Source organism: Pongo pygmaeus, chromosome 19 (assembly GCF_028885625.2).
Source record: "Pongo pygmaeus isolate AG05252 chromosome 19, NHGRI_mPonPyg2-v2.0_pri, whole genome shotgun sequence".
In the NCBI taxonomy this organism is placed as follows: domain Eukaryota; kingdom Metazoa; phylum Chordata; class Mammalia; order Primates; family Hominidae; genus Pongo; species Pongo pygmaeus.
The window spans coordinates 59,687,191-59,711,971 of record NC_072392.2 but is presented as its reverse complement, the minus strand read 5'-3'; the positions used below and the strand labels follow the sequence as shown (position 1 = coordinate 59,711,971).

General features: G+C 41.5%; 2 protein-coding genes across 9 annotated transcripts in view; one reads left to right on the top strand and one right to left on the bottom strand.

Annotated features, from left to right (window-relative positions):
* Positions 1 to 7,129, top strand: part of PPM1E (protein phosphatase, Mg2+/Mn2+ dependent 1E) — a 222,722-nt gene extending 215,593 nt beyond the window's left edge. For both annotated transcript variants that reach the window (XM_054457920.2, XM_063655655.1), the window contains exon 7: positions 5,866 to 7,129. In XM_054457920.2, the coding sequence (XP_054313895.2) occupies positions 5,866 to 6,923 (1,058 nt within the window). In that variant the 3' untranslated portion in view covers positions 6,924 to 7,129. The remainder of the gene's footprint in view (positions 1 to 5,865) is intronic.
* A 1,410-nt stretch (positions 7,130 to 8,539) lies between these two features.
* Positions 8,540 to 24,781, bottom strand: part of TRIM37 (tripartite motif containing 37) — a 126,438-nt gene continuing 110,196 nt past the window's right edge. For all 7 annotated transcript variants that reach the window (XM_054457918.2, XM_054457916.2, XM_063655646.1 and 4 more), the window contains one exon: positions 8,540 to 8,812. In XM_054457918.2, the coding sequence (XP_054313893.2) occupies positions 8,809 to 8,812 (4 nt within the window). In that variant the 3' untranslated portion in view covers positions 8,540 to 8,808. The remainder of the gene's footprint in view (positions 8,813 to 24,781) is intronic.

The following is a 24,781-nucleotide window of genomic DNA, read 5'->3' as shown; positions in this document are numbered from 1 at the left end:
TGCAAGGGTATAAGTTCAAAGAATTAAGCTATTTCTGTCTTTGTCTCACTTTGGGCCCTGGGTTTATTATTTTAGGCTTCATGGCTTAGCTTCACTTCCTGTTTTTTTAAAAAAGAATAAATCAATATGTATATCTATATGGGTGATATGTACATTACATGTATACTGCAGTTTTTAATCTCTGCTTCCCTAAAGAAATGAAGTAATTAGACATGGTTGGAATTCACATCTAGTCTCAAAATTTAGTTAACAATTACCAAAAAATTCCAGAACATGAAGAAAATCTGAAAGGATTTAGCTTTCACCACTGATTTGAGTTCCTCCCACTCTTTGGGAAGGTGCTGGCAAGCTGTGAAGTGGCCCAAATATGAGTAGAAAGCTGAAAGAGAAATAGAGAGCTAAAAGAGTCTACAAATACTTCCTGAAAAATTGAGAGCTGGCTTGACCTTAGACTGGAGGGAATTATTAGGAACTCTAGAATAAGGCCAAAAAGGGGAAATGTCTCATTTCTAAAATATACCCTTATATGGAATTATTATTATTATTATTATTGGTGGGGAAGTCTTTATCATGCACATTGTAGGTTCAGCAGGACCCACCACCCATCAGATGCTACCCTTGACTGCAAATCACTGATCCAGAGGACTGTACTATCTGTGGAACCAATTTACATTAATGATCATTATATGAGTGCTTGAGTGGCCAGTGAATTAGGTTGACAGCTCAAACCAAGCACCTATTTCTCCTGATCTGACCTTTGTCGGAGGATTGAGGATCATCTTTAATGCTTGTTACAGAACTAACTTAATAGAGAATACTAGCCTCTTCTTCTAAAAGGGAAAACCAAAGCAGGGAAGAATGTCCCTTAATAAGTGATAATCTAGAGAGAAGGCCGGGGGTGGCAGCCAGCACTGTGGAAGGCCAAGGTGAGAGGAATGCTTGAGCTCAGGATTTTGAGACCAACCTGGGCAACATAGTGATACCTCATCTCTATTTTAATAATAAAAAATAAACAATCTAAGAGTAGATAAGGGAGACTTCATACATAGAGTGACTTTTGAGTTGAATGTGGAGGATAATGTGCTGGGAAGGAAATCCCTACACAGGTAGAGGGGAATATAAATACACAGGGGTTTGAAAAGGCATGGCATGTTTTAGGAAAAGCAACAAGTACAGGAGGTTAGAGCAGAGATGGGAGTGGTAAGAGATAGCAGTGTTGGTGCCAGATTGCAAAGGGCCTTATGTGCGAGGCTAACTAGTCTGGACTTTACCAGGTGAATACGCAGAGGGGCCACAGGGTCAGATTTGTATTTATAAAGATATTTGTATGGAAGCTGGGCTAGAGTAGAAACAGCCTGGCTGGGAGACATTCATACAGTTTGTTACAGAGATGAGGAGAGCTAAAAAGGGATATGGAGGAGGGTATCAACTGATGAGATGGATTGGTAGGTGGGAAAACCTACTAATCAGCAAACAATCTGGCACCGGGAATAGGCAGTAACATAAAGGAGCAAGTGTAGATTTAGTTTCTTGGGCAGTTTGATGGTGAAGGGGAGAAAGGAAATAGTGGGGTGGCTTAAGGCAAAAGCTGATTCAGGAAAGGGTTCCTTTTTATTGTTTCTATTTTTAGGATGAGGAGATTTTAGATTTGAGCATGTTTGTAGAACAAGGAAGAGAGCAAGTAGTGGAGAAATTGAAGACGAGAGAGTAGAGAAGCCAGAGTCCTAGGGAGACAGGACCAGCAGCACAGGCTCACTGTTAGGATGGGAAAAGGACACTGCTTACCCTGAGAAAATGGTAGCTGATATGGGAGAATCTCTACAGATTAAACAAACAGTGTGTGTGTGGCAAGGGTGGGAGGGGAATTGAGAAAATTCAAGCCTGATCAACTTGTCTTTGAAGTAGGAAATTAGGCCATTTACCAAAATCCAGTAGCTTAAGTGGGTGAGGGAGTTGAAGAATTTGAGAAAGAATTGGAAACCACATGGAATAAAATTGGAGGCTGCAAAAGGACAAGAAAAAGGACTCCTGGGCAGAGTTCAGCTCTACTCAGGAAAGAAATGATACTTATAAAAATGAAAAGGTTTTCAACAGTTTCTCCCCATGAGCCCTTCAGACTTATGATCCAAAGTTGACAGAGGCATGATATGTTTCCTAACATACGGAGAGAAGAGGTTGAAGACAAAAGGATGTTGCCATTTCCACCATGAAATGGATATTCATGCCCTCCTACCAAATTTGGGGGCGAAATGTCATGAATTTGACACCCAACATTAGAGCAGGTGAAAAGCCAGAATTTTGGCAGCATTTTCTCTGTACAAATCTTTGTATGTTCTGTTCCAAACTAACAGTTGCAGTAGTCTTTTAATTGAAGCACTAAAACAAGATTTTTGGGAACAGTGTGACTCAGATCACATTTATTTTTAGAGGTGGAATTCAGAAAATAATAATGATGATAATCATATAGTCAGGTAGAGTAGGGGATGGGAACTTTAGTAAATTGGTGAAGGACACTGAATCCCATATTGTATTTTATTTATTTATTTATTTATTTTTAAATATCTTTTAAATTTTTACATTTTCTGCTTAAAAGATTGAGTTTTAATGAGCTCTAACAGGCTATGGAGGCACCTTAGCATATAAGTGAAGTTGATTAAATCAAAAGCTTGCTTGGGAAAGGTGGTTTTGACTCCTGTAAGAAATAATGAATGAGGGCTGGGCGCAGTGGCTCACACCTATAATCCCAGCACTTTGAGAGGCCCAGGTGGGTAGATCACAAGGTCAGGAGTTCAAGACCAGCCTGACCAACATGGTGAAACCCTGTCTCTACTAAAAACACAAAAATTAGCTGGGCATTGTGGTGCATGCCTGTAATCCCAGCTACTTGGGAGGCTGAGGCAGGAGAATTGCTTGAATCCGGGAGGTGGAGGTTGCAATGAGCTGAGATGACACCACTGCACTCCAGCCTGGGCGACAGAGCGAGACTCTGTCTCAAAAAAAAAAAAAGCAATAATCAGTGAATCAATGGAGAAGAGCCTAGATATGAGTAAGATGAGAGGGTGTGTTTGTGAATGGAAGGAGTGAAATGAACATTTATAAAGTCGAAGACTAATTTCTTACCTAATAGATATACTAACCCAGGTAATTATATTAATTATTTGTTGCTCTGTGTATCTAATCATGCAACCTGCTGGATAGGGCATGTGCCCACATTGGTTCTAGCAGAGTTATCCATAGGGTTCCTAATGAGCTTTCTAGCCTATTTGAGGATTAAACAGGGATGTAAAATGTTGGAAAGAAACTTTTTTTTATTTGCGACAGAGTCTCCCTCTGTCATCCAGGCTGGAGTGCAGTGGCACAATCTGGGCTCACTGCAACCTCTGCCTCCTGGGTTCAAACAATTCTCCTGCCTCGGCCTCTTGAGTAGCTGGGACTTCGCATGCACGCCACCAGGCCCGGCTAATTTTTGTATTTTTAGTAGAGACAAGGTTTCACCGTGATGGCCAGGCTGGCTTCATACTCCTGACCTCAAGTATCCTCCCGCCTTGGCCTCCCAAAGTGCTGGGATTACAGGCATGAGCCACGGCGCCTGGCCAACTTTCTTGTGTCAAAGAGAACCTGTAACAGATACTAGAAATAATGAATATATAGTCAGATTACTCAAGTGAGTTTATCTTCATTTTAATCTTCCCTGAGTCAAAAAGTTCGGTTTTAGTGCAATGGAAAGGATAGTAATTGATGAGAGTTGTGTAGGTGACAAGTAGAAGAGCTAGGATTTGGACCCAGGCAGTCTGACACTAGTGCTGGTGTCCTTAACCAGTAAGCAGTATGCCACTGCTATACAGTAAAGCCCTTTGTAAATATCTGGAGTTTATTTCTTGTTTTTATAATACTATGTAATGATGATTTATGATACCCTACTCTAGGAATTATTGCTCAGTACCCTGTGTGTAGTTTTGTTTTTATTTTTTTGTAAAGAAGTGAATGAGAGGCCAGATGCAGTGGCTCACGCCTGTTATCTCAGCACTTTGGGAGGCCGATGCAGGCAGATTATCAGAGGTCAGGAGTTCGACACCAGCCTGGCCAATATGGTGAAACGCCGTCTCTACTAAAAATATAAAAATTAGCCAGGTGTAGTGGCGTACGCCTGTAATCCCAGCTACTCCAGAGGCTGAGGCAGGCGAATTGCTGGAACCTGGGAGGCAGAGGCTGCAGTGAGCCAAGATTGTGCCACTGCACTCCAGCCTGGGCAACAGTGCAAGACTCTTGTCTCAAAAAAAAAAAAAAAAGAAAACAAAAGAAGTGAATTAGAGCCGGGTGTGGTGGCTCATGCCTGTAATCTCAGCACTTTGGACTTTGGGAGGCCAAGGTGGGCGGATGGATTGTTTGAGGCCAGGAGTTCAAGACCAGCCTGGGCAACATAGTGTGATCCTATCTCTACAAAAAAAAAAAAAAAAGAAGAAAAATTAGCTGGGCGTGGTGGTGTGCGCCTGTAGTCCCAGCTACTTGGGAGGCTGAGGTAGGTGGATCACCCAAGCCTGGGAGATCGAGGCTGCAGTGAGCCCTGATCACGCCACTGCACTCCAGCCTGGGTGACCAAAAAAAAAAAAAAAAAAAAAAAGTGAATGAGAGTCCCTTGTTGTAGTCATAAGCTATTTGGTTACCTCATAGGCTAAGGACCCTTTTGCTGCGCTCTCACAAGGTACCTAAAGGAATGTAATCAATGTAAACAATGAATGGATTTGGAAGTGCTCTGGATCTGAAAGTCCTAAATGATCAATTATCTCAGTAGTCTGGTGATAGAAACCTAGTTTATTGTGGGCCCGAGGTCTGCAGTCTCGCTCCTACCCCAAGCACCCTAGTCTCCAACTGCACATTACTCCCTAACAGTTGCCTCTGCCTTTGCTTATCCTGTTCCCTCAATTGAGGCAACTTCTCTGCCTGGTGATAACTAACTTACCCTTCAGGACCAGCTCAGATGTCATTCTGTGAGAGGACGAGCTAAGCAAGAAAAGGAAGAGAGAAAGGCCCAGAAAGACCTTGGGTTCTCATAGTTGTTAATAAGTGGGGAAATGCACAATAACAATAAAGACAGAAGTGGGGCGATGATCAGAGCCATATGAAGAATATGGCAGTCTCTAAATATAAGAGAAAAATGGCCATACATTTTGTCTGTTCTCTAGAAGTTACAGGTAAAGCACCGTTAAAAAACAGAAAGCCAAGTGGGTTGGGAATCAAGAAAACTGCATTCAGCTCCCATGTGTGAGGCCTTGGGTCGGCCACGTAACTCTTCCTGGCTTAAGGGAGTTAGACTTGATTTATAAAATCTTGCGTAACTCAAACCTTCCTTCGTGCTCGCAGCATAAAGCTATTTATTGATTTCTAAACAAGAATAGAACAAAAATTATTTAATGAAGAGAATGATCAGAGCTTTGGTTTGCTTCTTTCAATGTGGACTTGTTGTCAAATTTCAATTAAATCAAAACCACCTGCAAAAGAACAGATCTACTGAATCAACCATGTCTTCCTACACAGTGTACTGAATTTTTCAGTACAGCAACAAACTTAGATCTGACATTGTTGTTACACTCAGCTAAGCCTAAATCATAGCCAGAGGTGCAGATTCAGAGTCTAAGCTAGGTAAGGACTTATGCCCAGTAACTAGCAATTATTTAACTGGGAGTAAGGAGTAAGCAGATCTGATTACCAGAGAATTTAAGTATTTTGTCAAAAACTATTTTATAAATTCTTTCCAGTCAAGTCAGTAAGTAAGTTGTGATCAGAGTCATGGCATTGGTCATAAACGTTCTTAGCATGCAAGGTAAAACAAAGGCTAATGATGCCCCTACACTCTGCTTCCCGCAGGAGATGCTGAACATAAGCCATATATCTGTGGGGATGCAGATTCTGCCTCCACTATTCTGGATGGGACCGAAGACTACCTCATTCTGGCCTGTGATGGCTTCTATGACACCGTGAACCCTGATGAGGCAGTGAAAGTTGTGTCCGACCACCTGAAAGAGAATAACGGAGACAGCAGCATGGTTGCCCACAAATTAGTGGCATCAGCTCGTGATGCTGGGTCAAGTGATAACATCACGGTTATTGTGGTATTCCTGAGGGACATGAACAAAGCTGTAAATGTTAGTGAGGAATCAGATTGGACAGAGAACTCTTTTCAAGGAGGGCAAGAAGATGGTGGGGATGATAAGGAGAATCATGGAGAGTGCAAACGCCCTTGGCCTCAGCACCAGTGCTCAGCACCAGCCGACCTAGGCTATGATGGGCGTGTGGATTCATTCACTGATAGAACTAGCCTGAGCCCAGGGTCCCAAATCAACGTGCTGGAAGACCCAGGCTACCTAGATCTCACACAAATAGAAGCAAGCAAACCTCACAGTGCCCAGTTTTTGCTACCAGTTGAGATGTTTGGTCCAGGTGCACCAAAGAAAGCAAATCTTATTAATGAGTTAATGATGGAGAAAAAATCAGTTCAGTCATCATTGCCTGAATGGAGTGGTGCTGGAGAGTTTCCCACTGCTTTCAATTTGGGTTCAACAGGGGAGCAGATATACATAATGGAGAGCTTGTCTCCTGTCTGTTCAGGGTTGGAAAATGAACAGTTCAAATCCCCGGGAAACAGAGTTTCTAGATTGTCTCATTTGCGCCACCACTACTCAAAGAAGTGGCACAGATTCAGGTTTAATCCAAAGTTTTATTCATTTCTCTCTGCTCAAGAGCCTTCCCACAAAACAGGCACTAGCCTGTCCTCACTTACTGGAAGTGGGAAGAGAAATAGGATAAGAAGTTCTCTGCCATGGAGGCAAAATAGTTGGAAAGGGTACAGTGAAAACATGAGGAAGCTCAGAAAGACTCATGATATTCCATGCCCAGATCTTCCTTGGAGCTATAAAATAGAATAATTTTTCTTTCAAGTAGGTTAGCTAGCTCTCCCCCAATAAAAATACCACTATCAGAGTAGAAACAAGGTAGACATTTCTAAAACATATGTGCTTCATTATGAATCCATGGATGGCTCAATTCTTAAATGTAAATAGATCTCTAGGAAACTCAAAGTACAGTGTTTTCAATCTAAAAAGAAGTATTGGCAGTTTCACTTGCAAAATTACACAGCTGGTCCCTGTGATGTGTCTCGACACCGATACACAACCCCCTTCCCACCATCCTTCATGTCACTAGATACACAACCCCCTTCCCACCATCCCTTCAGTCACTAGTGGAAGCTTTCAAGTTAGTTATTTCAGTCAGGATATACAGTGTTGAAATCTCAATGAGGTTGAAATCTGGTCTGATGTGCCTAATTTATCTGTGGAAAATTTAATGCTGAATTACATTTGGTTGGGAAATGTCCCTCAAAATCCTGGGCGCTATGAAGGAACCCCCTGCCCCCTCACCTTTTTGGGTAGGTAAAAGACTAAAAGCCATATGGATTTTAACTAATAACAATGAAAGTGGTAAATCAGTGTAAAAGTGTCATATTCTCAGACTTGTGAGGCGGTTTATAGTCAGAAAGATTTACGGATTTTTTCCTGTAACATAAAATATTGTGAACTTTTTTTTAATTAAAAAATATTTCCTAGGGCTGTAGTTATTTGGGAGTTTCATAACCTGTTATGGTGCTTTTGGTGGAATTTTTATTATTTAGCATTTTAGGAGACCGCTGTCAACTGGTTTTAATCTATGATGCTAATGTGTTTTCCACTGTACCCTCATCTCAGGAATAAAACTGCTTTAATGGAGATGATGTCAGGTACAAATACACTACAGAGTCAAAATGCCATTTACAAAGAAAATGAAAAGCATTTCTATATTTTGTCTTTTTTTAGTTCAGACAGCAAAGGCATGTACTACTATAAAATACAAAGTGATTTTAGAGAATGAAAAATGCTACTTTTATCGTCTCTAAAATTATTTCCCCCAAGGGAGTGAAGTAATTGGAATGAAGGAGGCTGAAAGTATTGCCTAAAGTGAGCCCAGAGGCCACTGAGAATGCAGATTACTGACAGCCAGGTCTGTTTAGTTGTAATTGGAAGACACATTAGTGTCCTGCTTACATGTAGCTTCAGACTGCAGAGACAGGACATGTGCTTTTCATTTCAATATTTAGTTAAATTTGATATTTTGAAACTGTCTGCTTTTTGCTGTTTCTGCAGTTTCAAGTTAGAAGCATGTTGTCAACTAAAGACAACAAACTATCAGATTCATTCATTCAGTGAAGCAGCCTCTGATTCTCTAAGAGTCATGAATGTCTTGGTGTTACCCTCCCCTAGTCAACCGCAGACCAGCCTGGCCAATGCCTATGGGTGGCCCCTCTGGAGTGCTCACTCACAAGGGTGAGTGCTCTCGCTAAGAAGTGTCCCCCGCCTAATCATGTGTTTATAGGATAGTACACGTTCCCCAGGCCCATAACAGAGGACTAAAATCTCTGAATTTTAAAGACACAGATGACTGGCATATTTTGGGTACCAGTATAGCTATATCAAATAGACAAATAAAAACAGCTTCACTTTAGCAATGATCAGATTGTTAATCTACAGATTTTATTTTTAAAAATTTGGATGTAAGTAGAGACTTTCAGTATTTGTTTTCTCTTGATTTTGAAGTCATTTCTTCTTCTCACGTCTGTGACAAATGGTTGAAAAGGAGTCAACATGGCCCCAACTATAGCGCTGGAACCTTTTCATCATTCTGAGGCTTTGCCCCACACGTGGTCCTCACTCATATCTGTCACTTCCTGAAGCCTAGATCTTGTTAACCCATCAGGTGCAGTGTCACTTTCAAATCCAATTATCTAAGAAAACAAGAAAACAGAGGCAGCAGACTGTTGGTACACATTATAGTCCAAAGTGCTTAGCGAAGTAAAAAAAGCTTTTTAAAATTTCTATTGTTGCCTATTGGTAATGTTTTTGATCATAATAAAGAAGGTAAAAGGAAAAAGTTACTACACATGCTAGGCTTTCTCAGTGGGGAAAAAAACGGCTGGATAAAACTGGGACAAACACAGACCCATCTTTAAGGGTCTGGATTTTGTAGGTCCGACTACACAGCAGTGTTAACTCATTTCTCATGCCATTAGCTCTCTACAAAATAAAGCAAAGTAGTTCTAGTGTGGTCGTTATAAACCAATATTGTGAAAAATAGCAACTATTCATTTGTTCACAACATGCGTATTTATAGTTAGGTACCATTTGTAAGGTAAATCCTTTAAAATTCTATAATACATACTAAAATAGTGACTAAAATAGTGGTTATTGGTCTGATATATGCTGCTCTTGGTTCTATAAACTAGATAAAAAGCAGTGCTTTGTGAAATGCAGTGTTCTCTCGTAACGCCACTGGTGATAGGAAGTAGTTCCCTTCAGTTCAAATCCTGTGCCCTTATTTGCTGCTTGCTGACGTAAGCAATAAGTAACCCTCTAACTAATGGTATCTACATATTTCTGTAACTCGTATTTAATGATGGTGTATCTGGTGATTGTAAAAATATTAGACAGATATAAAAGTATCTATATAATAGCTATAAACTGTTAATGCTGAGGTATAGTCTGTGAATTATGTGTTTTGTATTTTTATTCATTGTGTAATTTAGTGGTGGTGAAAGTTCTACACTCAGTCCTTAAAGAGTGGCAGTATCCCTTTTTCAATTTAACATGGTCTGCATCAATCTGTTTGCCTGCTAAACAAGTTTTGTTAGAATAGGAAATAGTAAAATAAATCCAAACAAGAGTGTAGTATTGGTTAGGGAAACAAACTTCAGGTCACCAACTGAAGTCATTACAAACTCCTTGTACGTTCACTGTGAGTTTCAAAGGGAGTCAGTCCCTAATTTAAAGGTTTCCTTTGTTCACTTTCTAGATGTGTACTTTTGAGGGATATGAGGTTAGGCAACATTATAGCAACACACACTGGGGCTATTAATCCCATTTAGGTCTGTACTAAAGAGGATGGGTAGAAACACATATGTATATACCTTTTCTTTACCTAGAAGTGCCATCCATTGTCCTTGAATTATTATGATTAAAGTTACTGTTGCATTTAGGAGGCTCCTTGAAAGTAACACCTTTTCCAAGGACAATGGCAACAATGTCAATGTCAACACTGAGTCTAATTTTGACCACATTTATAGTGGTATAGTGTCAATACTGCATTTTCATGACAACCACACTCCACTGTTGAAACACTGTGCCAGTGAGAAGTGCAACATCCAGTGGGCAGATGAAAATGATGTATGGCCAAGTTCAGTGTTTACAGATAAAACTGCTGTGGTTCAAGTACTTCCTTCCCCATCAAATCCTTGATAAGGCTTTGTGGGAAAATGATCTAAATTATTGTTTTAATTTTTAAACCTAATTTATTCACTCAGTGAACATTCTTACCTAAGCAAGGCTATAAAAGGGAATACTACAGTTTTGTCCACACTTTAATTTGAGACCATTTTTCTTTGAATCGTAAGTTAGCAAAAGAAATTTTTTTCACCTCTGAAAATCACGTGATGTTAAAGGACAAATGCCCACTCTTCTATTCTGATCTGCAAATAGCTTAAATGTCTCTTGCAAAACAAAGTAAGATACCGCCAGTATTATAACACAATGATTTTCCAGACAAATGGTATGGTGTTGAAAAATAACTGTTACTTCTTAAAGCAGCATTTTATCTTCTGTTTTGAAGACTATTTATTGTACTAATTAGAAAACATGAAATAGGACAGGGAACTCCAGACTGACACAGCAGTTGTTTTTGAAAAGGAAATAAACTTTGATGAATTAGATAATCCAGATACATCATTGTAAACTCTTACTCTAGGTGCTCTTTGGTGAGAGACAGGCTTTGTTCTCTTGTTCATAACATTTATCTGCAAAGAATTCTCTATGGAGTGAAGCGAATGAAGTGAATTATTTCTTACCAAATAAATTTACCAATTTACAAATCTGCTCTACATCTCACTTTTGAGTTCAGTTGTAGTCATGAGTGATCCTTCATATTTTATTAAAACTGTTCATTCAGGTAAGGAGTATGTTGAAATTTTGCCAATTATCTTAATAAAACCCGGCAATTTAAAAACCACTAGTCATTTGTCTTTTTATTTAAAAGAAAGGTAAGTTATTTAGTGTTTAAATTTGTGCAGATTTCTTCAGAACTGGAAAACAAAATCCTGAGATGGACGTTTTCTTAAGCTTGGAAGCTTGGAACATTTAAAAAGATTTGCTAAATGCTGCTGTAACATTATTTTACCCCAGAAGAGAGGTATTTAGCCTTATACATGTTCTCTTCATTAGCTGAACTGCGAGGAGAGGAAGCGGTGTTAGAATCCTAAAAGAAAAGAGGAACCGGACCTGCCAAGGACTTAGCGGTGGGTCATCAAATCTCCCTACTACTTCATTCTTAGAACTCTGCATCTAACCAAGCTTTCCCCTCTTGCTTAGCCTCTTTGAGTTTCAAGCTAGAAGAAAGTAAGGAAATCATCAGGTGAGCTGTGGTGTAAAGCCTCCCAAGAATTGCTGATAAGTGAGTAAAAGGAGATAGAGACAAAAAGGACAATGTGTATATGTGCCACATTTTCTTAATCCAGTCTATCATTGTTGGACATTTGGGTTGGTTCCAAGTCTTTGCTATTGTGAATAATGCGGCAATAAACATACGTGTGCATGTGTCTTTATAGCAGCATGATTTATAGTCCTTTGGGTATATACCCAGCAATGGGATGGCTGGGTCGAATGGAATCTCTAGTTCTAGATCCCTGAGGAATCGCCACACTGACTTCCACAAGGGTTGAACTAGTTTACAGTCCCACCAACAGTGTAAAAGTGTTCCTATTTCTCCACATCCTGTCCAGCACCTGTTGTTTCCTGACTTTTTAATGATTGTCATTCTAACTGGTGTGAAATGGTATCTCATTGTGGTTTTGATTTGCATTTCTCTGATGGCCAGTGATGGTGAGCATTTTTTCATGTGTTTTTTGGCTGCATAAATGTCTTCTTTTGAGAAGTGTCTGTTCATGTCCTTCGCCCACTTTTTGATGGGGTTGTTTGTTTTTTTCTTGTAAATTTGTTGAAGTTCATTGTAGATTCTGGATATTAGCCCTTTGTCAGATGAGTAGGTTGCAAAAATGTTCTCCCATTTTGTAGGTTGCCTGTTCACTCTGATGGTAGTTTCCTTTGCTGTGCAGAAGCTCTTTAGTTTAATTAGATCCCATTTGTCAATTTTGGCAGCCATAAAAAATGATGAGTTCACGTCCTTTGTAGGGACATGGATGAAACTGGAAATCATCATTCTCAGTAAACTATCGCAAGAACAAAAAACCAAACACCGCATATTCTCACTCATAGGTGGGAATTGAACAATGAGAACACATGGACACAGGAAGGGGAACATCACACTTCGGGGACTGTTGTGGGGGGAGGGGGGAGGGATAGCATTGGGAGATATACCTAATGCTAGATGACAAGTTGGTGGGTGCAGCGCACCAGCATGGCACATGTATACATATGTAACTTACCTGCACATTGCGCACATGTACCATAAAACCTAAAGTATAATAATGATAATAATAATAATAAAAGAAAAAAAAAAAAAAGGACAATGTGGGGGAGGGAAGTCACTTACGACACCTGCATCTGAAGGGAGGGAACTGACCTTCCAAACGAGTCAACCTTGTCAATACACTGCACTGTTCTCCTGCCTACCAGTAAGGAAGGCCTTGACAATTAATTTTACATAGTTTCAAAAATCTTCAACTCCTAATTCCCTAAATTCATTCAGTCCTTGGCATGACTTTATATAGAACCAAATGAACAACTGAGAAAAAAAAAGGTAAAGTTTTGAAAGAAGGACATATTTGAAGGGGTTTACTAAAGCAGGGAATGACAGAAAAGGAACATTTTGATTAATAAGTGTTACACTTGAAAAAATTCCCTAAAATATAGTATTACGTATATCAAAAGGTACACCTCTTTCTGAAGGAGCAGCACACAGCAAGACAGAAGGGAACCACCAGGTACAGTAGAATCATTTGAACATCATAGAAATTTACCCAAGTTACCAAATTATCAGAAACAACTGTCTGTACTGACAAGCTGCATAACTCAGCATTCCCCCCACACCCGCCCCCTGTTGCTGTCAGTGTGCATCATTTCCTTTCCTTTCCTTCTTTTGAGATGATGGAGTTTCATTCTGTCACCCAGGCTGGAGTGCAGTGACATGATCTTGGCTCACCACAACCTCTGCCTCCCAGGTTCAAGCAATTCTCGTGTCTCAGCCTCCCAGGATGTTGGGATTACAGGCGTGGGCCACCACGCCTGGCTTTTGTATTTTTAGTAGAGACGGGGTTTTGCCATGTTGGCCAGACTGGTCTTGAACACCTGACCTCAAGTGATCTGCCTGCCTCGGCCTCCCCAAGTGCTGGGATTTACAGGTATGAGCCACCACGCCCAGCCCCATCTGTCATCTAACAGCAATTAGTAAAGAACACTTTTTCTATTGTGCTTTAGGGAACCTCCTTTTGCTTGGCCTAGGAATAACCTTATGGAAGATCCCTTATTTACATTTCAAACAAGTCACGTTCTCTTCTGAGAGCCCCAACTGTTGAATATGTTTAGTAAGAAGCGCTCTTCCCTGGGTAGTTGGTTGGGCCTGCCTCTTATGCTGAGCTGTAGGATGCTGCCCCAGTCACGCAACCTCCAGATGAAGTGTGTCCTCTCCTCATTGTGCAAACAAGGGCCCTCACACACAGGTTCTATTTGATTTTTATAATCTTGCTTTAGGACCAGGGAAACAAATGTGAAAAACTGTCAAGAATGATACACATTTGGAGAAACCATTTTCCAAATAAGTAACTGGAGTTTAACTAAAGATGATGAAAAAGTTGTCCCTGCTAGTCATTACATTGAGTAGTATGACAGCTACAGGATTAGGGGTGGCCAATTAAGCCAAATCGAGTTGCTACGGGCTCACTAGGTCAAATGAAACCCAGTGGGAGGTGAGCCTATGCAGCAGCCTTTCCCAAATACACACCAGGAGACACTGACTGACTTGAAGGTCTCGGGCAAGGACTCTGGCCAGCAGGGTCTGCAGAGCAGGAATGGAAGGGAGACTCCCGGTCAACATGCCAGCCAGAGAAAAGGATTTTAGAAAGAGAGCAGCCCGTACTATTGATGTCCCAAACTACACTGTGGCTAATCTTATCATTTGCTCTTCAGCATCCCTAAGCAGAGTTCTAAAACTTCTACAAATCTAGACTATGAAGGCATGTATTGGTAAATGTGAGAATGAGAGGTAGAATGAGGAGAAATCTAAAAATATTACCACATAAAAATTCAAATGAATATGCAAAAAAGAAAATAGCTCTTGGGGTTTTCTATTTCCCAAATTTTTCTAATCTTATCACCTTTATAAGTTAAACATTAAAAAAATTGGATAAAAAAATTAAAAATGGCTCATTTTCTGAATTCTGGTTTTAGGATTAATTACACTCATGTTTTACATTCAATAAAATGTGTATTTTACATATATATATTTTTAAAATCACAGCACTTCCACTGTGGGATGCAGGGGTAGAAGGAGCATTTCTTGTACTCTTAGAATGCAAACGAGCCAGATGAACTATAAATTAGGACATTTTTTCGAATCCATTGGAAAACTGAGGTTGCAGAGTAACCAAGTGGCCCCAAATGGAGAGGGGCAGTTGCCTGCAAGGGGAGAGAAGACATTAGCACTAGTTTCGTAGGGTCATTGTAAACAAGACACTGGAAAGAATAGGCTACCTAAAAGTGATGATTGGTGAAGGTAGAATATGGGCTGCAGGAGTGTTAAGATCCGGGGGCTTGCAGAAACTAGGGGAGTCGCCCTATCTTGCAGGCTTTTTCTTTACAGTCTCTACCAGGGGCTCAGAAAATACTGTAAAAAGCCCTAAGAAGTGTCAGCTGTGACGCACACCCAGGGGAGTATACAGCGGCCTTGGGCATGGGTAAAGGAACTTACCATACCCTTTCTCTCATCTCACAGAACAAAAGCATCCTATGAGGGAAAAGGGGCACAAATACCGTTGCCGTCTGGACACTGGTGAAAAGTCACTGCGGCAGAGGGAAGGGACTATGGAAGAAAAGCCCCATCCCGGAGGAGGGGGCAGAAATATCACTGGGCCCACAATTAGCTGGGAGGGGGCAAGTAAACGGAGAACCTCCCAAACCTAGGGACACAGTGCCTAAAACTGCAACCTAATCCAAGAATGCAAGCCCCTCCCCAGCCCCGGTTACACTTCAAGAAACAGCAGAATATTTCCAGGAGGAGGACAGCAGAGCAATGGAAGCGCAGAGAGAGACCCTCTCGGAGACCCAGCACAAAGCTTCTGAGCCTGGAAACTCAGGGTCAGAAACACAGTGCTCTGGTATCCAACACCAATCAGAAATACAATGTATCATCACAGGAACTCGAGACCACTAAGGATAATCATAGCAAATCCAATCTTGAACCAAGCATAACTCCTAACTACTAGTAGATTGGCATAAAAGTAATTTTGGTTCTTGCCATTAGAAAATGTGAAAACCACAATTACTTTTCCACCAGCCATAATACATTAATTCAACCTCTGCCAACAAAGGTCTTAGCAGCAGGAAAGGCCTCCTTACTTTCAGGTGTAAAAACTATTCAAAGTATCTTGTCCTATGCGAGATGTGTTGCTATTAACAAAATATACAGAGTCATATGAAAAGCCAAGAAGAAAACATTCTGAAGACATGAAACATTCATCAGAACCAGACTCAGATAACAGAGATTTTGGAAGTGAGAGAGAATTTTAAATAATTATTGTCTTGGGAGGCCAAGGTGGGAGGATTGCCCGAGGTCATGAGTTCGATATCAGCCTGGTCAACATGGCGAAACCCCGTCTCTACTAAAAATACAAAAATCAGCCAGGCGTGGTGGTGCACGCCTGTAGTCCCAGCTACTCAGGAGGCTGAGGCAGAAGAGTCGCTTGAACCCGGGAGGTGGAGGTTGCAGTGAGCTGAGATTGCACCACTGCACTCCAGCCTGGGCGACAGAGCGAGACTCTCTCAAAAAAATAAAAAATAAAAATAAATGATGGTTAATATGTCAAGAAAAATGGTGGATACTATGCAAGATCATATGGGTGATTACAGCAAAGCGATGGAACCTATAATTAAATATTAATAGAAATGTAAGACATGAAAAATGCCGTAACAGAGATGATGAATGCCTTCAGTTGGCTAATCAGTAGGCTCTAAACTGCTGAAAAGAAAATCAGTAAAACTTGAAGATAAGTTAACAAAAATTACCTTAACTGAAACACAACAGAAAAAAATGAAGGGAAAACAAAATCAACCCAGAACGTAATATACAAAAGCTGTGGGACAGTATCTGTGTAAAATATGCACAACTAGAATCCTAGAAGGAGAAGAAAAAGATAATGGGCAGAAGAAATATTTGAAGAAATAATGGCTTAGAGTTTTCCAAAACTAATGACAGACACAAAACCACAGATACAAGAAACTCAGAGAACACCAAGCAAAGCTAGGCGAGGTGGGTCACACCTGTAACTCCAGCACTTTGGTTGGCTGAGGTGGGAGGATAGCTTAAACTTAGGAGTTCAAGACCAGCCTGGGCAATGCAGTGAGACCCCCTCTGAAAAAAAAAAAATTAGCTGGACATGGTGTGTGGCTTGTAGTCCCAGCTACTCAGGAGGCTGAGATGGGAGGATTGCTTGAGCCCAGGAGGGTTGAGGCTGCAGTAAGCTGTGATGATGCCACTGCTCTCCAGCCTGGGTGACAGAGCAAGACCTTGTCTCAAAAAAAAAAAAAAAAAAGGCTAGGCATGGTAGCTCACACCTGTAATCCCAGCACTTTAGGAGGCCAAGACAAGCGGATCACTTGAGGCCAGGAGCTTGAAACCAGCCTGGAAAACATGGAGAAACCCTATCTCTACTAAAAATACAAAAATTAGCTAAGCATGGTGGTGCACGCCTGTAATCCCAGCTACTAGGGAGGCTGAGACACAAGAATTGTGTGAACCCTGGAGGTGGAGGTCGCAGTGAGCTGAGATCGAGCCACTGCACTCCAGCCCAGGTGACAGAGCAGCACTCTGTCTCAAAAGAAAAAAAAAAAAAAATCAAGGCTGGGCCCAGTGGCTCATGCCTGTAATCCCAGCACTTTGGGAGGCCGAAGCAGGTGGATCACAAGGTCAGGAGTTCAAGACCAGCCTAACCAACCTGGTGAAACCCTGTCTCTACTAAACATACAAAAATTAGCTGGGTGTGGTGTTGCACGCCTGTAATCCCAGCTACTCAGGAGGGTGAGGCAGGAGAATCACTTGAACCCGGGAGGCAGAGGTTGCAGTGAGTCGAGATCATGCCACTGCACTCCAGCCTGGGCAACAGAGCGAAACTCCGTCTCAAAAAAAAAAAAAAAAGAAAAAAAGAAAAAAAAAATCAGAGCACACCAAGCAAGGTAAATACCAACCACACCACACCTAAGAAAAAGAAGTTTCCTGGCCAAGCGCGGTGGCTCACGGCTGTAAACCCAGCACTATAGGAGGCTGAGGTAGGCAGATCACCAGGTCAGGAGTTCAAGACCAGCCTGGCTAACACGGTGAAACCCCATTTCTACTAAAAATAAAAAAAATGAGCTGGGTGTGGTGGCGCACGCCTGTAATCCCAGCTACTCAGGAGGCTGAGGCAGAAGAATCACTTAAACCCAGGAGGCAGAGGTTGCAGTGAGCTGAGATCGCGGTATTGCACTCTAGCCTGGGCAACAAGAGCGAAACTCTGTCTCAAAAAAAAAAAAAAAAGAAAGAAAAAAGTTTCCTCCTAGTTGGTTACACTGGTGAAGTCTACTAAACAGTTAAAGAATAATGCCAGGCAGGGTGGCTCATGCCTGTAATCCCAGCAATTTGGGAGGCGAAGGTGGGTGGATCACATGAGGTCAGGAGTTCAAGACCAGCCTGGCCAACATGGTAAAATCTTGTCTTTACTAAAAATTTACAAAAGTTAGCTGCGCCTGGTGGCAGGTGCCTGTAATCCCAGCTACTCGGAAGGCTGAGACAGGAGAATCGCTTGATCCTGGGAGGTGGAGGTTCCAGTGAGCCGAGATAAGAAAAAAATAGTAATAATAAATAAATAACACCAATTCTACACCCTCTTTTCCAGAAAATAGAACACTCATTTTATGAGGTCAGCATTACTCTGACACCAAATCAGATGAAGACAGAAAATTTCAGACCAGTATCGCCCTGAATATAGATGGAAAAGTTCTGGCAAAATATTAGCAAAACAAATACCATTACACATCTATTAGAATGGCTAAAAAATGGCTGGTTAGCTCAGTTGGTTAGAAGAAAAACCAAAAAGAATGGCTAAAAAACTTCTGGCAGTGCCAAATATTTGTGAGATGCAACTGGAACTCTCATGTGCTACTGATGGGAATGCAGAATGGTGTGTCACTGTGGAGGTTCGGCAGCGTCTCAGTAAAGACTGTACTTACCATGTGACTCAGTGCAATGAGTGCTGACACCAACTACCTGGAGTTAGGTCAAACTGTACAGGTTATGGGCAAAGTCTCCCACAAGACTGCCCTCATTCCAGACACAAGCTCCAAGTTCCAAGATCCTGAGGCCACCCTCACTTCTGACCAGCTGATTACAAATTTGGGCATATGTGCTATCCTACTCATGTTTAATAATTGACTAGAACAACTCACAGAACTCAGAAATGCACTTATGATCAGAGTTTCATTAAGACAAAAGGTTACAAATAAGCCAGCTAAAGGGAGAGATATATAGGGTGAGGCCTGGGAGAGTCCCAAATGTGAAGGCCCCTTGACTTCAAGACAACTTACTCTCCAGGCACACTTATATATATATATATAAAATATATATATAAATACAGAGTACTGTCAACCAGGGAAACTCACTCAAGCTTTAGTGTCCAGTTTTGAGACAGAGTTTCACTCTTTTTGCCCAGGCTGGAGTGCGATGGCACAATCTCGGTTCACGGCAACCTCCACCTCCCGGGTTCAAGTGATTCTTCTGCCTCAGTCTCCCAAGTAGTTGGGATTACAGGCATGCGCCACCATGCCTGGCTAATTTTGTATTTTTAGTAAAGACAGGGTTTCTCCATGTTGGTCAGGCTGGTCTTGAACTCCTGACCTCAGGTAATCTGCCTTCCTCGGCCTCCCAAAGTGCTGGGATTACAGGCGTGAGCCACTGTGCCCGGCAAGTGTCCAGATTTTTTACTGGAACTTCCGTATGTAGGCGTAACAATAATTGGCAATGAGTTGAACTGGGCTATCACATGGTTCAGAGCTCCAACTCTCTAATGACACCCACAGCATTTCTGGTATAGCCAGCCCCGATCCTGAGTCATCTCATTAGCATACACTAGCAAGGCCCACCATAAATAACTCCTATCACTTGAGGAATGCCAAGGATTTAGAGGGCACTTCCCAGGAACCAGGACAAAGGCCAGACAAATTCTCTATTACACACCCAGCAATCATGTCCCTAGGCATATACGGTTTGGCTGTGTCCCCACCCAAATCTCATCTTGAATTCCCACGTATCATGGGAGGGACCCAGTGGGAGGTAATTGAATCATGGGGGCAAGACTTTCCTGTGCTGTTCTTATAGTACTGAATAAGTCTCATGAGATCTGATGGTTTTGTAAGGGGGAGTTTCCCTGCACAAGCTCTCGTCTGCCACCATATGAGATGTGCCTTTTACCTTTTGCCATGATTGTGAGGCCTCCCCAGCCACGTGGAACTGTAAGTCCAATAAACCTCTTTCTTTTGTAAAATGCCCAGTCTCGGGTATATCTTTATCAGCAGCATGAAAACAGACTAATACAGCATGTAACACTCTAGAGAATAAAAGCTTACGCTCACACAAAAATCTGTACCCAAATGTTTACAAGAGTCTAATCACCCTAAATTAGAAATAACCCAAATGGGCAAATGAATAAACAGTGGTATATCCACACAGTGGACTACTACTGCTCAGCAATAAAAAAGAAGGAAGTGCTGATTCACACAAGATGAGTGAAACTTAACTGCACTTTGCGAAGCAAGAGGTCGAACTGTGATCCCGTTTACATGACTCTGGAAAAGCAAAAACTAAAAGGGCAGAGAACAGATCAGATCAGATCAGTGGTAGCCAGGAGCTGCGGAGAAGGGAGGTGGTTACCTATAAAGGGCCAGCACAGGGGAATCTTGGGGGTGACTGAAATGTTCTGTATAGTATTGTGGTGGCGGATACATGACATTTGTTGAAACCCACAGAACTGTATGCCAGAAAGACTGAATTTTAATGTATGTAAATTTACAAATTAACCAGGATATGTGGGGGAGGACAGAATGTAGACCATAACAGATGAACCTAACTGTTACACCAACAAAGCACAAAATCACAGCGAAGGGAATGGGAAAGAAAAGAACTAATGTAATTTTAAATCTAAGGACCTAAATATCTTTGAAAAAAAAGTTATGACACGATACAGAAAAGCTAAAGACTAAAAGAACTGTATACAAGCACTGTATTTTAGGTGGTAAATTTGTTTTTTGTAGGGCGTAGCCTGGAATCCACAGGAGGCCAACGGTTCTGAAGCTACTTGTATATTAGGGTTGAACAAGTACACACATATATCATAGCTACTGAGAGTTAGGCTTCTGTCAGAGAAAGGCATTATAAATAAGAGGGAAGACAAGAATGAGGCCTCTGGAGCTGAACTGTTACCAATATAGACTCACAGTCATAGTGACACACACAAACAGATATGCACAGAAATACATATAAATGTGTGTATTTGCATGAGTAACTATACAGTCAGCCCTCTCTATCTTTGGTTTCTGCATCCATGGAGTCAACCAACAATGGACAGAATTTATTTTTAAAAATAGTAAAAAAAAATAGCACAATAATTTACATAGCATTTACACTGTATTAGGTATTACAGGTAATCCAGAGATGATTTAAAGTATCTGGGAGATCAGGTGTGGTGGCTCACACCTGTAGTCCCAGCTACCTGAGAGGCTGAGGTGGGAGGATTGCTTGAGCCTAAGACTTCATAGCTGCAGTGAGCTATGCACAGCTGCACCCTAGCCTGGGCAACAGAATGAGACCCTGTCTCAAAACCCAAAACAAAGTATCCAGGAGGATGTGCACAGGTTATATGCAAACACTATGCCATTTTATATAGGGGACTTGAGCATCTGTGGACTTTGGTATCCACAGGGGGTCTTGCAACCAATCCCTCACAGATACTGAGGAACAGCTGTCTATATACATTTTCTTTTTTTTTTTTTTTTGAGATGGAGTTTCGCTCTTGTTGCACAGGCTGGAGTGCAATGGCACGATCTCGGCTCACCGCAACCTCCGCCTCATGGGTTCAAGCGATTCTCCTGCCTCAGCCTCCCGAGTAGCTGGGATTACAGGCATGTGCCACCACACCCGGCTAATTTTGTATTTTTAGTAGAGATGGGGTTTCTCCATGTTGGTCAGGCTGGTCTCCAACTCCCGACCTCAGGTGATCCGCCTGCCTCGGCCTCCCAAAGTACTGGGATTACAGGTGTTAGCCACGGTGCCCAGCCATACATTTTTTTTTTTTTTTTGAGACAGGGTCTCACTCTGTCACGCAGGCTGAATTGCAGTGGCACGATCTTGGCTCACTGCAACCTCTACCTCCCAAGCTCAAGTGATCCTCCCACCTCAGCCTCCCAAGTAGCCGGGACCACAGGTGTGTACTACACCCAGCAAATTTACATTTTCTATCTATCCATTGAGTGGGACTAGAAGCAGTGACAGTCTAATAATAATAAATATGTGGCATCCAAATCTTTGTTTCTAGATAGCATTCTCCAATAAAAAGAACCATGGTTCCTCAGGAAGTGGTTAATCCCATGGCTGGGGTAGGCATCTTGTGATGTCAGAAAGCAAAGAAATGCTTAAAAAAAAAAACAAGAATGAGACATATGCAAAGGGCACAGGAGCCAATCTGGAAGAGTTTCCAATGGCTAAAACTAGAACAAGCCAAGCTACAAAATATTAACAGTATTGAGTCAGAACTCAAAATAAATATCCATCATATATAGATATATAAAGTAGCTGATATAAATAAGTAGCTGAAATTACAAAAATGGGGAAGGGGCTTTTCCTTAGAGCATTCTAACAAAAAACATAGAAGAAATTAGTGAATTAGAAAAGTACCATTAAAACATTACAGTAATAATTCCCATAGGCAAGATCGACTACTAGGTGCTAAAATTAGTAAGCAAGAGTTTTGGCTGGGCACAGTGGCACATGCCTATATCGCAGCACTTTTGGAGGCTGAGGCGGGAGGGTCACTTGAACCCAAGAGCTCAAGAACTCCATCTCTACAAAAAATACAAAAATTATCCCGGTGTGACTGCGCATGCCTGTAGTCCCAGCTACTTAGGAGGCTGAAGTGGGAGGATCACTTAAGCCCAGGGGGTTGAGGCTGTATGAGCCAACATCACACCACTACAGCATGGGTAACAAAGGCAGACCCTGTCTTCCAAAAAAAAAAAAAAAGTTTAATAGAAACAAGGTATCTGCATAGATTCAAAGTATCTGCCCCAAATATTTAGTAATTACAAAGGGGGAAAAACGTAAATCTATAGTAGGAAATCCTCACAGACACCATCTTAACCAAGTAATCTCAAGGTTAAGTTCGCCAATAAAAAAGTATCAACATCAGGGCCGGACACAGTGGCTCACGCCTCTAATCCAGCACTTTGGGAAGCTGAGGTGGGTGGATCACCTGATGTCAGAGTTTGAGACCAGCCTGGCCAACATGGTGAAACCCTGTCTCTACTAAAATACAAAAATTAGCCGGGCGTGGTGGTGCCTGCCTGTAATCCCAGCTACCTGGGAGGCTGAAGCAGGAGAATGGCTTGAACCAGGGAGGCAGAGGTTGCAGTCAGCTGAGATCATGCCACTGCACTCCAGCCAGGCCAACAGAGCGAGATCCTGTCTCAAAAAAAAAAAAAAAAAAAAAAAAAATCAGTATCAGGCCAGCAGCGCACCTGCAATCTAGCCTGCAATCAACCTAGCACTTTGAGAGGCTGAGGCAGGGGGATCACTTTGAGCTCAGGAGTTGGAGGCCAGCCTGGGCAACACAGTGAAACCCCATCTCCACAAAAAATAGAAAAATTAGCCAGGTGTGTTGGCGGACACCTATAGTCCCAGCTACTCGGGAAACTTAGGTGGGAGGATCACTTGAGCCTGAGAAGCAGAGGCTGCAGTGAGCCAAGCTGGTGCCACTGCATTCTAGCCTGAGCAACAGAGTGAGACTCCATAAAAAAAAAAAAAAAAATTATATATATATATATATACACACACACACACACACATATATGTATGTATATATATGTGTGTATGTATGTATATATATGTATATTTATATATCAACATCATATCCCCCCTGATGTGATGCACTAAGGGCCTTCCCAATAATGCATAACCTCAATTTAATATAGGAAGTATCTGACAAACCCAAATAAGAAGAACATTTAATAAAATAACACATCCTCTTCAAAAATATCAAGGTCATGAAAGCAAGGAAAGGCGGAAGAGCTGTCATATACTGAAGGATCCCAAGGAAACATGGTAACAAAATACAATGTGGGATCCTAGACTGGATCCTAGAACAGAAAAAGAACATTTGTGAAATAACTGGTGCAATCTAAACAAATTCTGTAGTTTGGTAAACAATATTGCAACCAGGATTAACTTCTTAGTTTTGATCATTGTTCTGTGATTATGTAAGGCATTAACAAAAGGAGAAGCTGGGCAGAGGGTATACGGAAACTCTTGCACAATTTTTGCAACTCTTTTGCAAATCTGAAATTATCTCAAAATTAAAAGCTAAAAAAAAGAATCATCTTTAGGTTTTAAATTGTTAGGTATCAGAATGTTGGGTAAGCTGCAAGTGAGATAAAGTGGAAAAGGCACTAGACCAGCAGTTCACCCCATTCCTGCCAGTGGTGTTGAACCTGAAGAGAATCATACAACCTCCCTGAACCTCAGGCTCCACGGCCAAACAGGTTTGATACACAACTCATCTACCTCAAAAGTTACTTAAGGATCAATGACACAAGTAGTTAAAGTTGTCCAGAAAGGACATGTTCACGGACAACACAAGCATTAATGTATCTCTAGCCCTAAGAGAAAACTATATTCAGGAGAGATTTTCCAGGAATGACCTTGAGATAAAATACTAAATACAGAAGCAAGGTAATAGCAGACTGCTCTTCAGCAAAAAAGGAAAGGTTACAAAAATAAAAATAAAAAAACATGCTGAGGGCTCTATCAGGGTACAGAAAGAGCAAGAAAGTAAGACAAGCAGAGAGTGGAGCAACTGGTTCTTCTCCTGTGCCTCTTCCTTCCCTCTCTGCTACCTAAAATTTAGCATAGCAGACTACATCAAGGAAGAGGGAAAACAGTGGTGTTCCCGACATCACCGAGGAACTCAGAGCAGCTTTAGTATATAAGATGGCTTGGAAACAAGGGAGAAACTACTTTCCTGTCCTAAAAGCGAACAGGTCTGAACTAAAAGCTATCATCTCTGAAGAAATCTTTTGGCCTTTCAGGTTTATTCTAATTTTAGAATGACTGGGATCGATGCTAGTTATCACTCCTCACTAAACACAAAACAAACTAATCAAATGTTTGGATCTTCTCTACACTATTAATGAGGCAATGAGTTGAAAAAAGGGGTTTCTGGTCCCAATTTAATAAATAG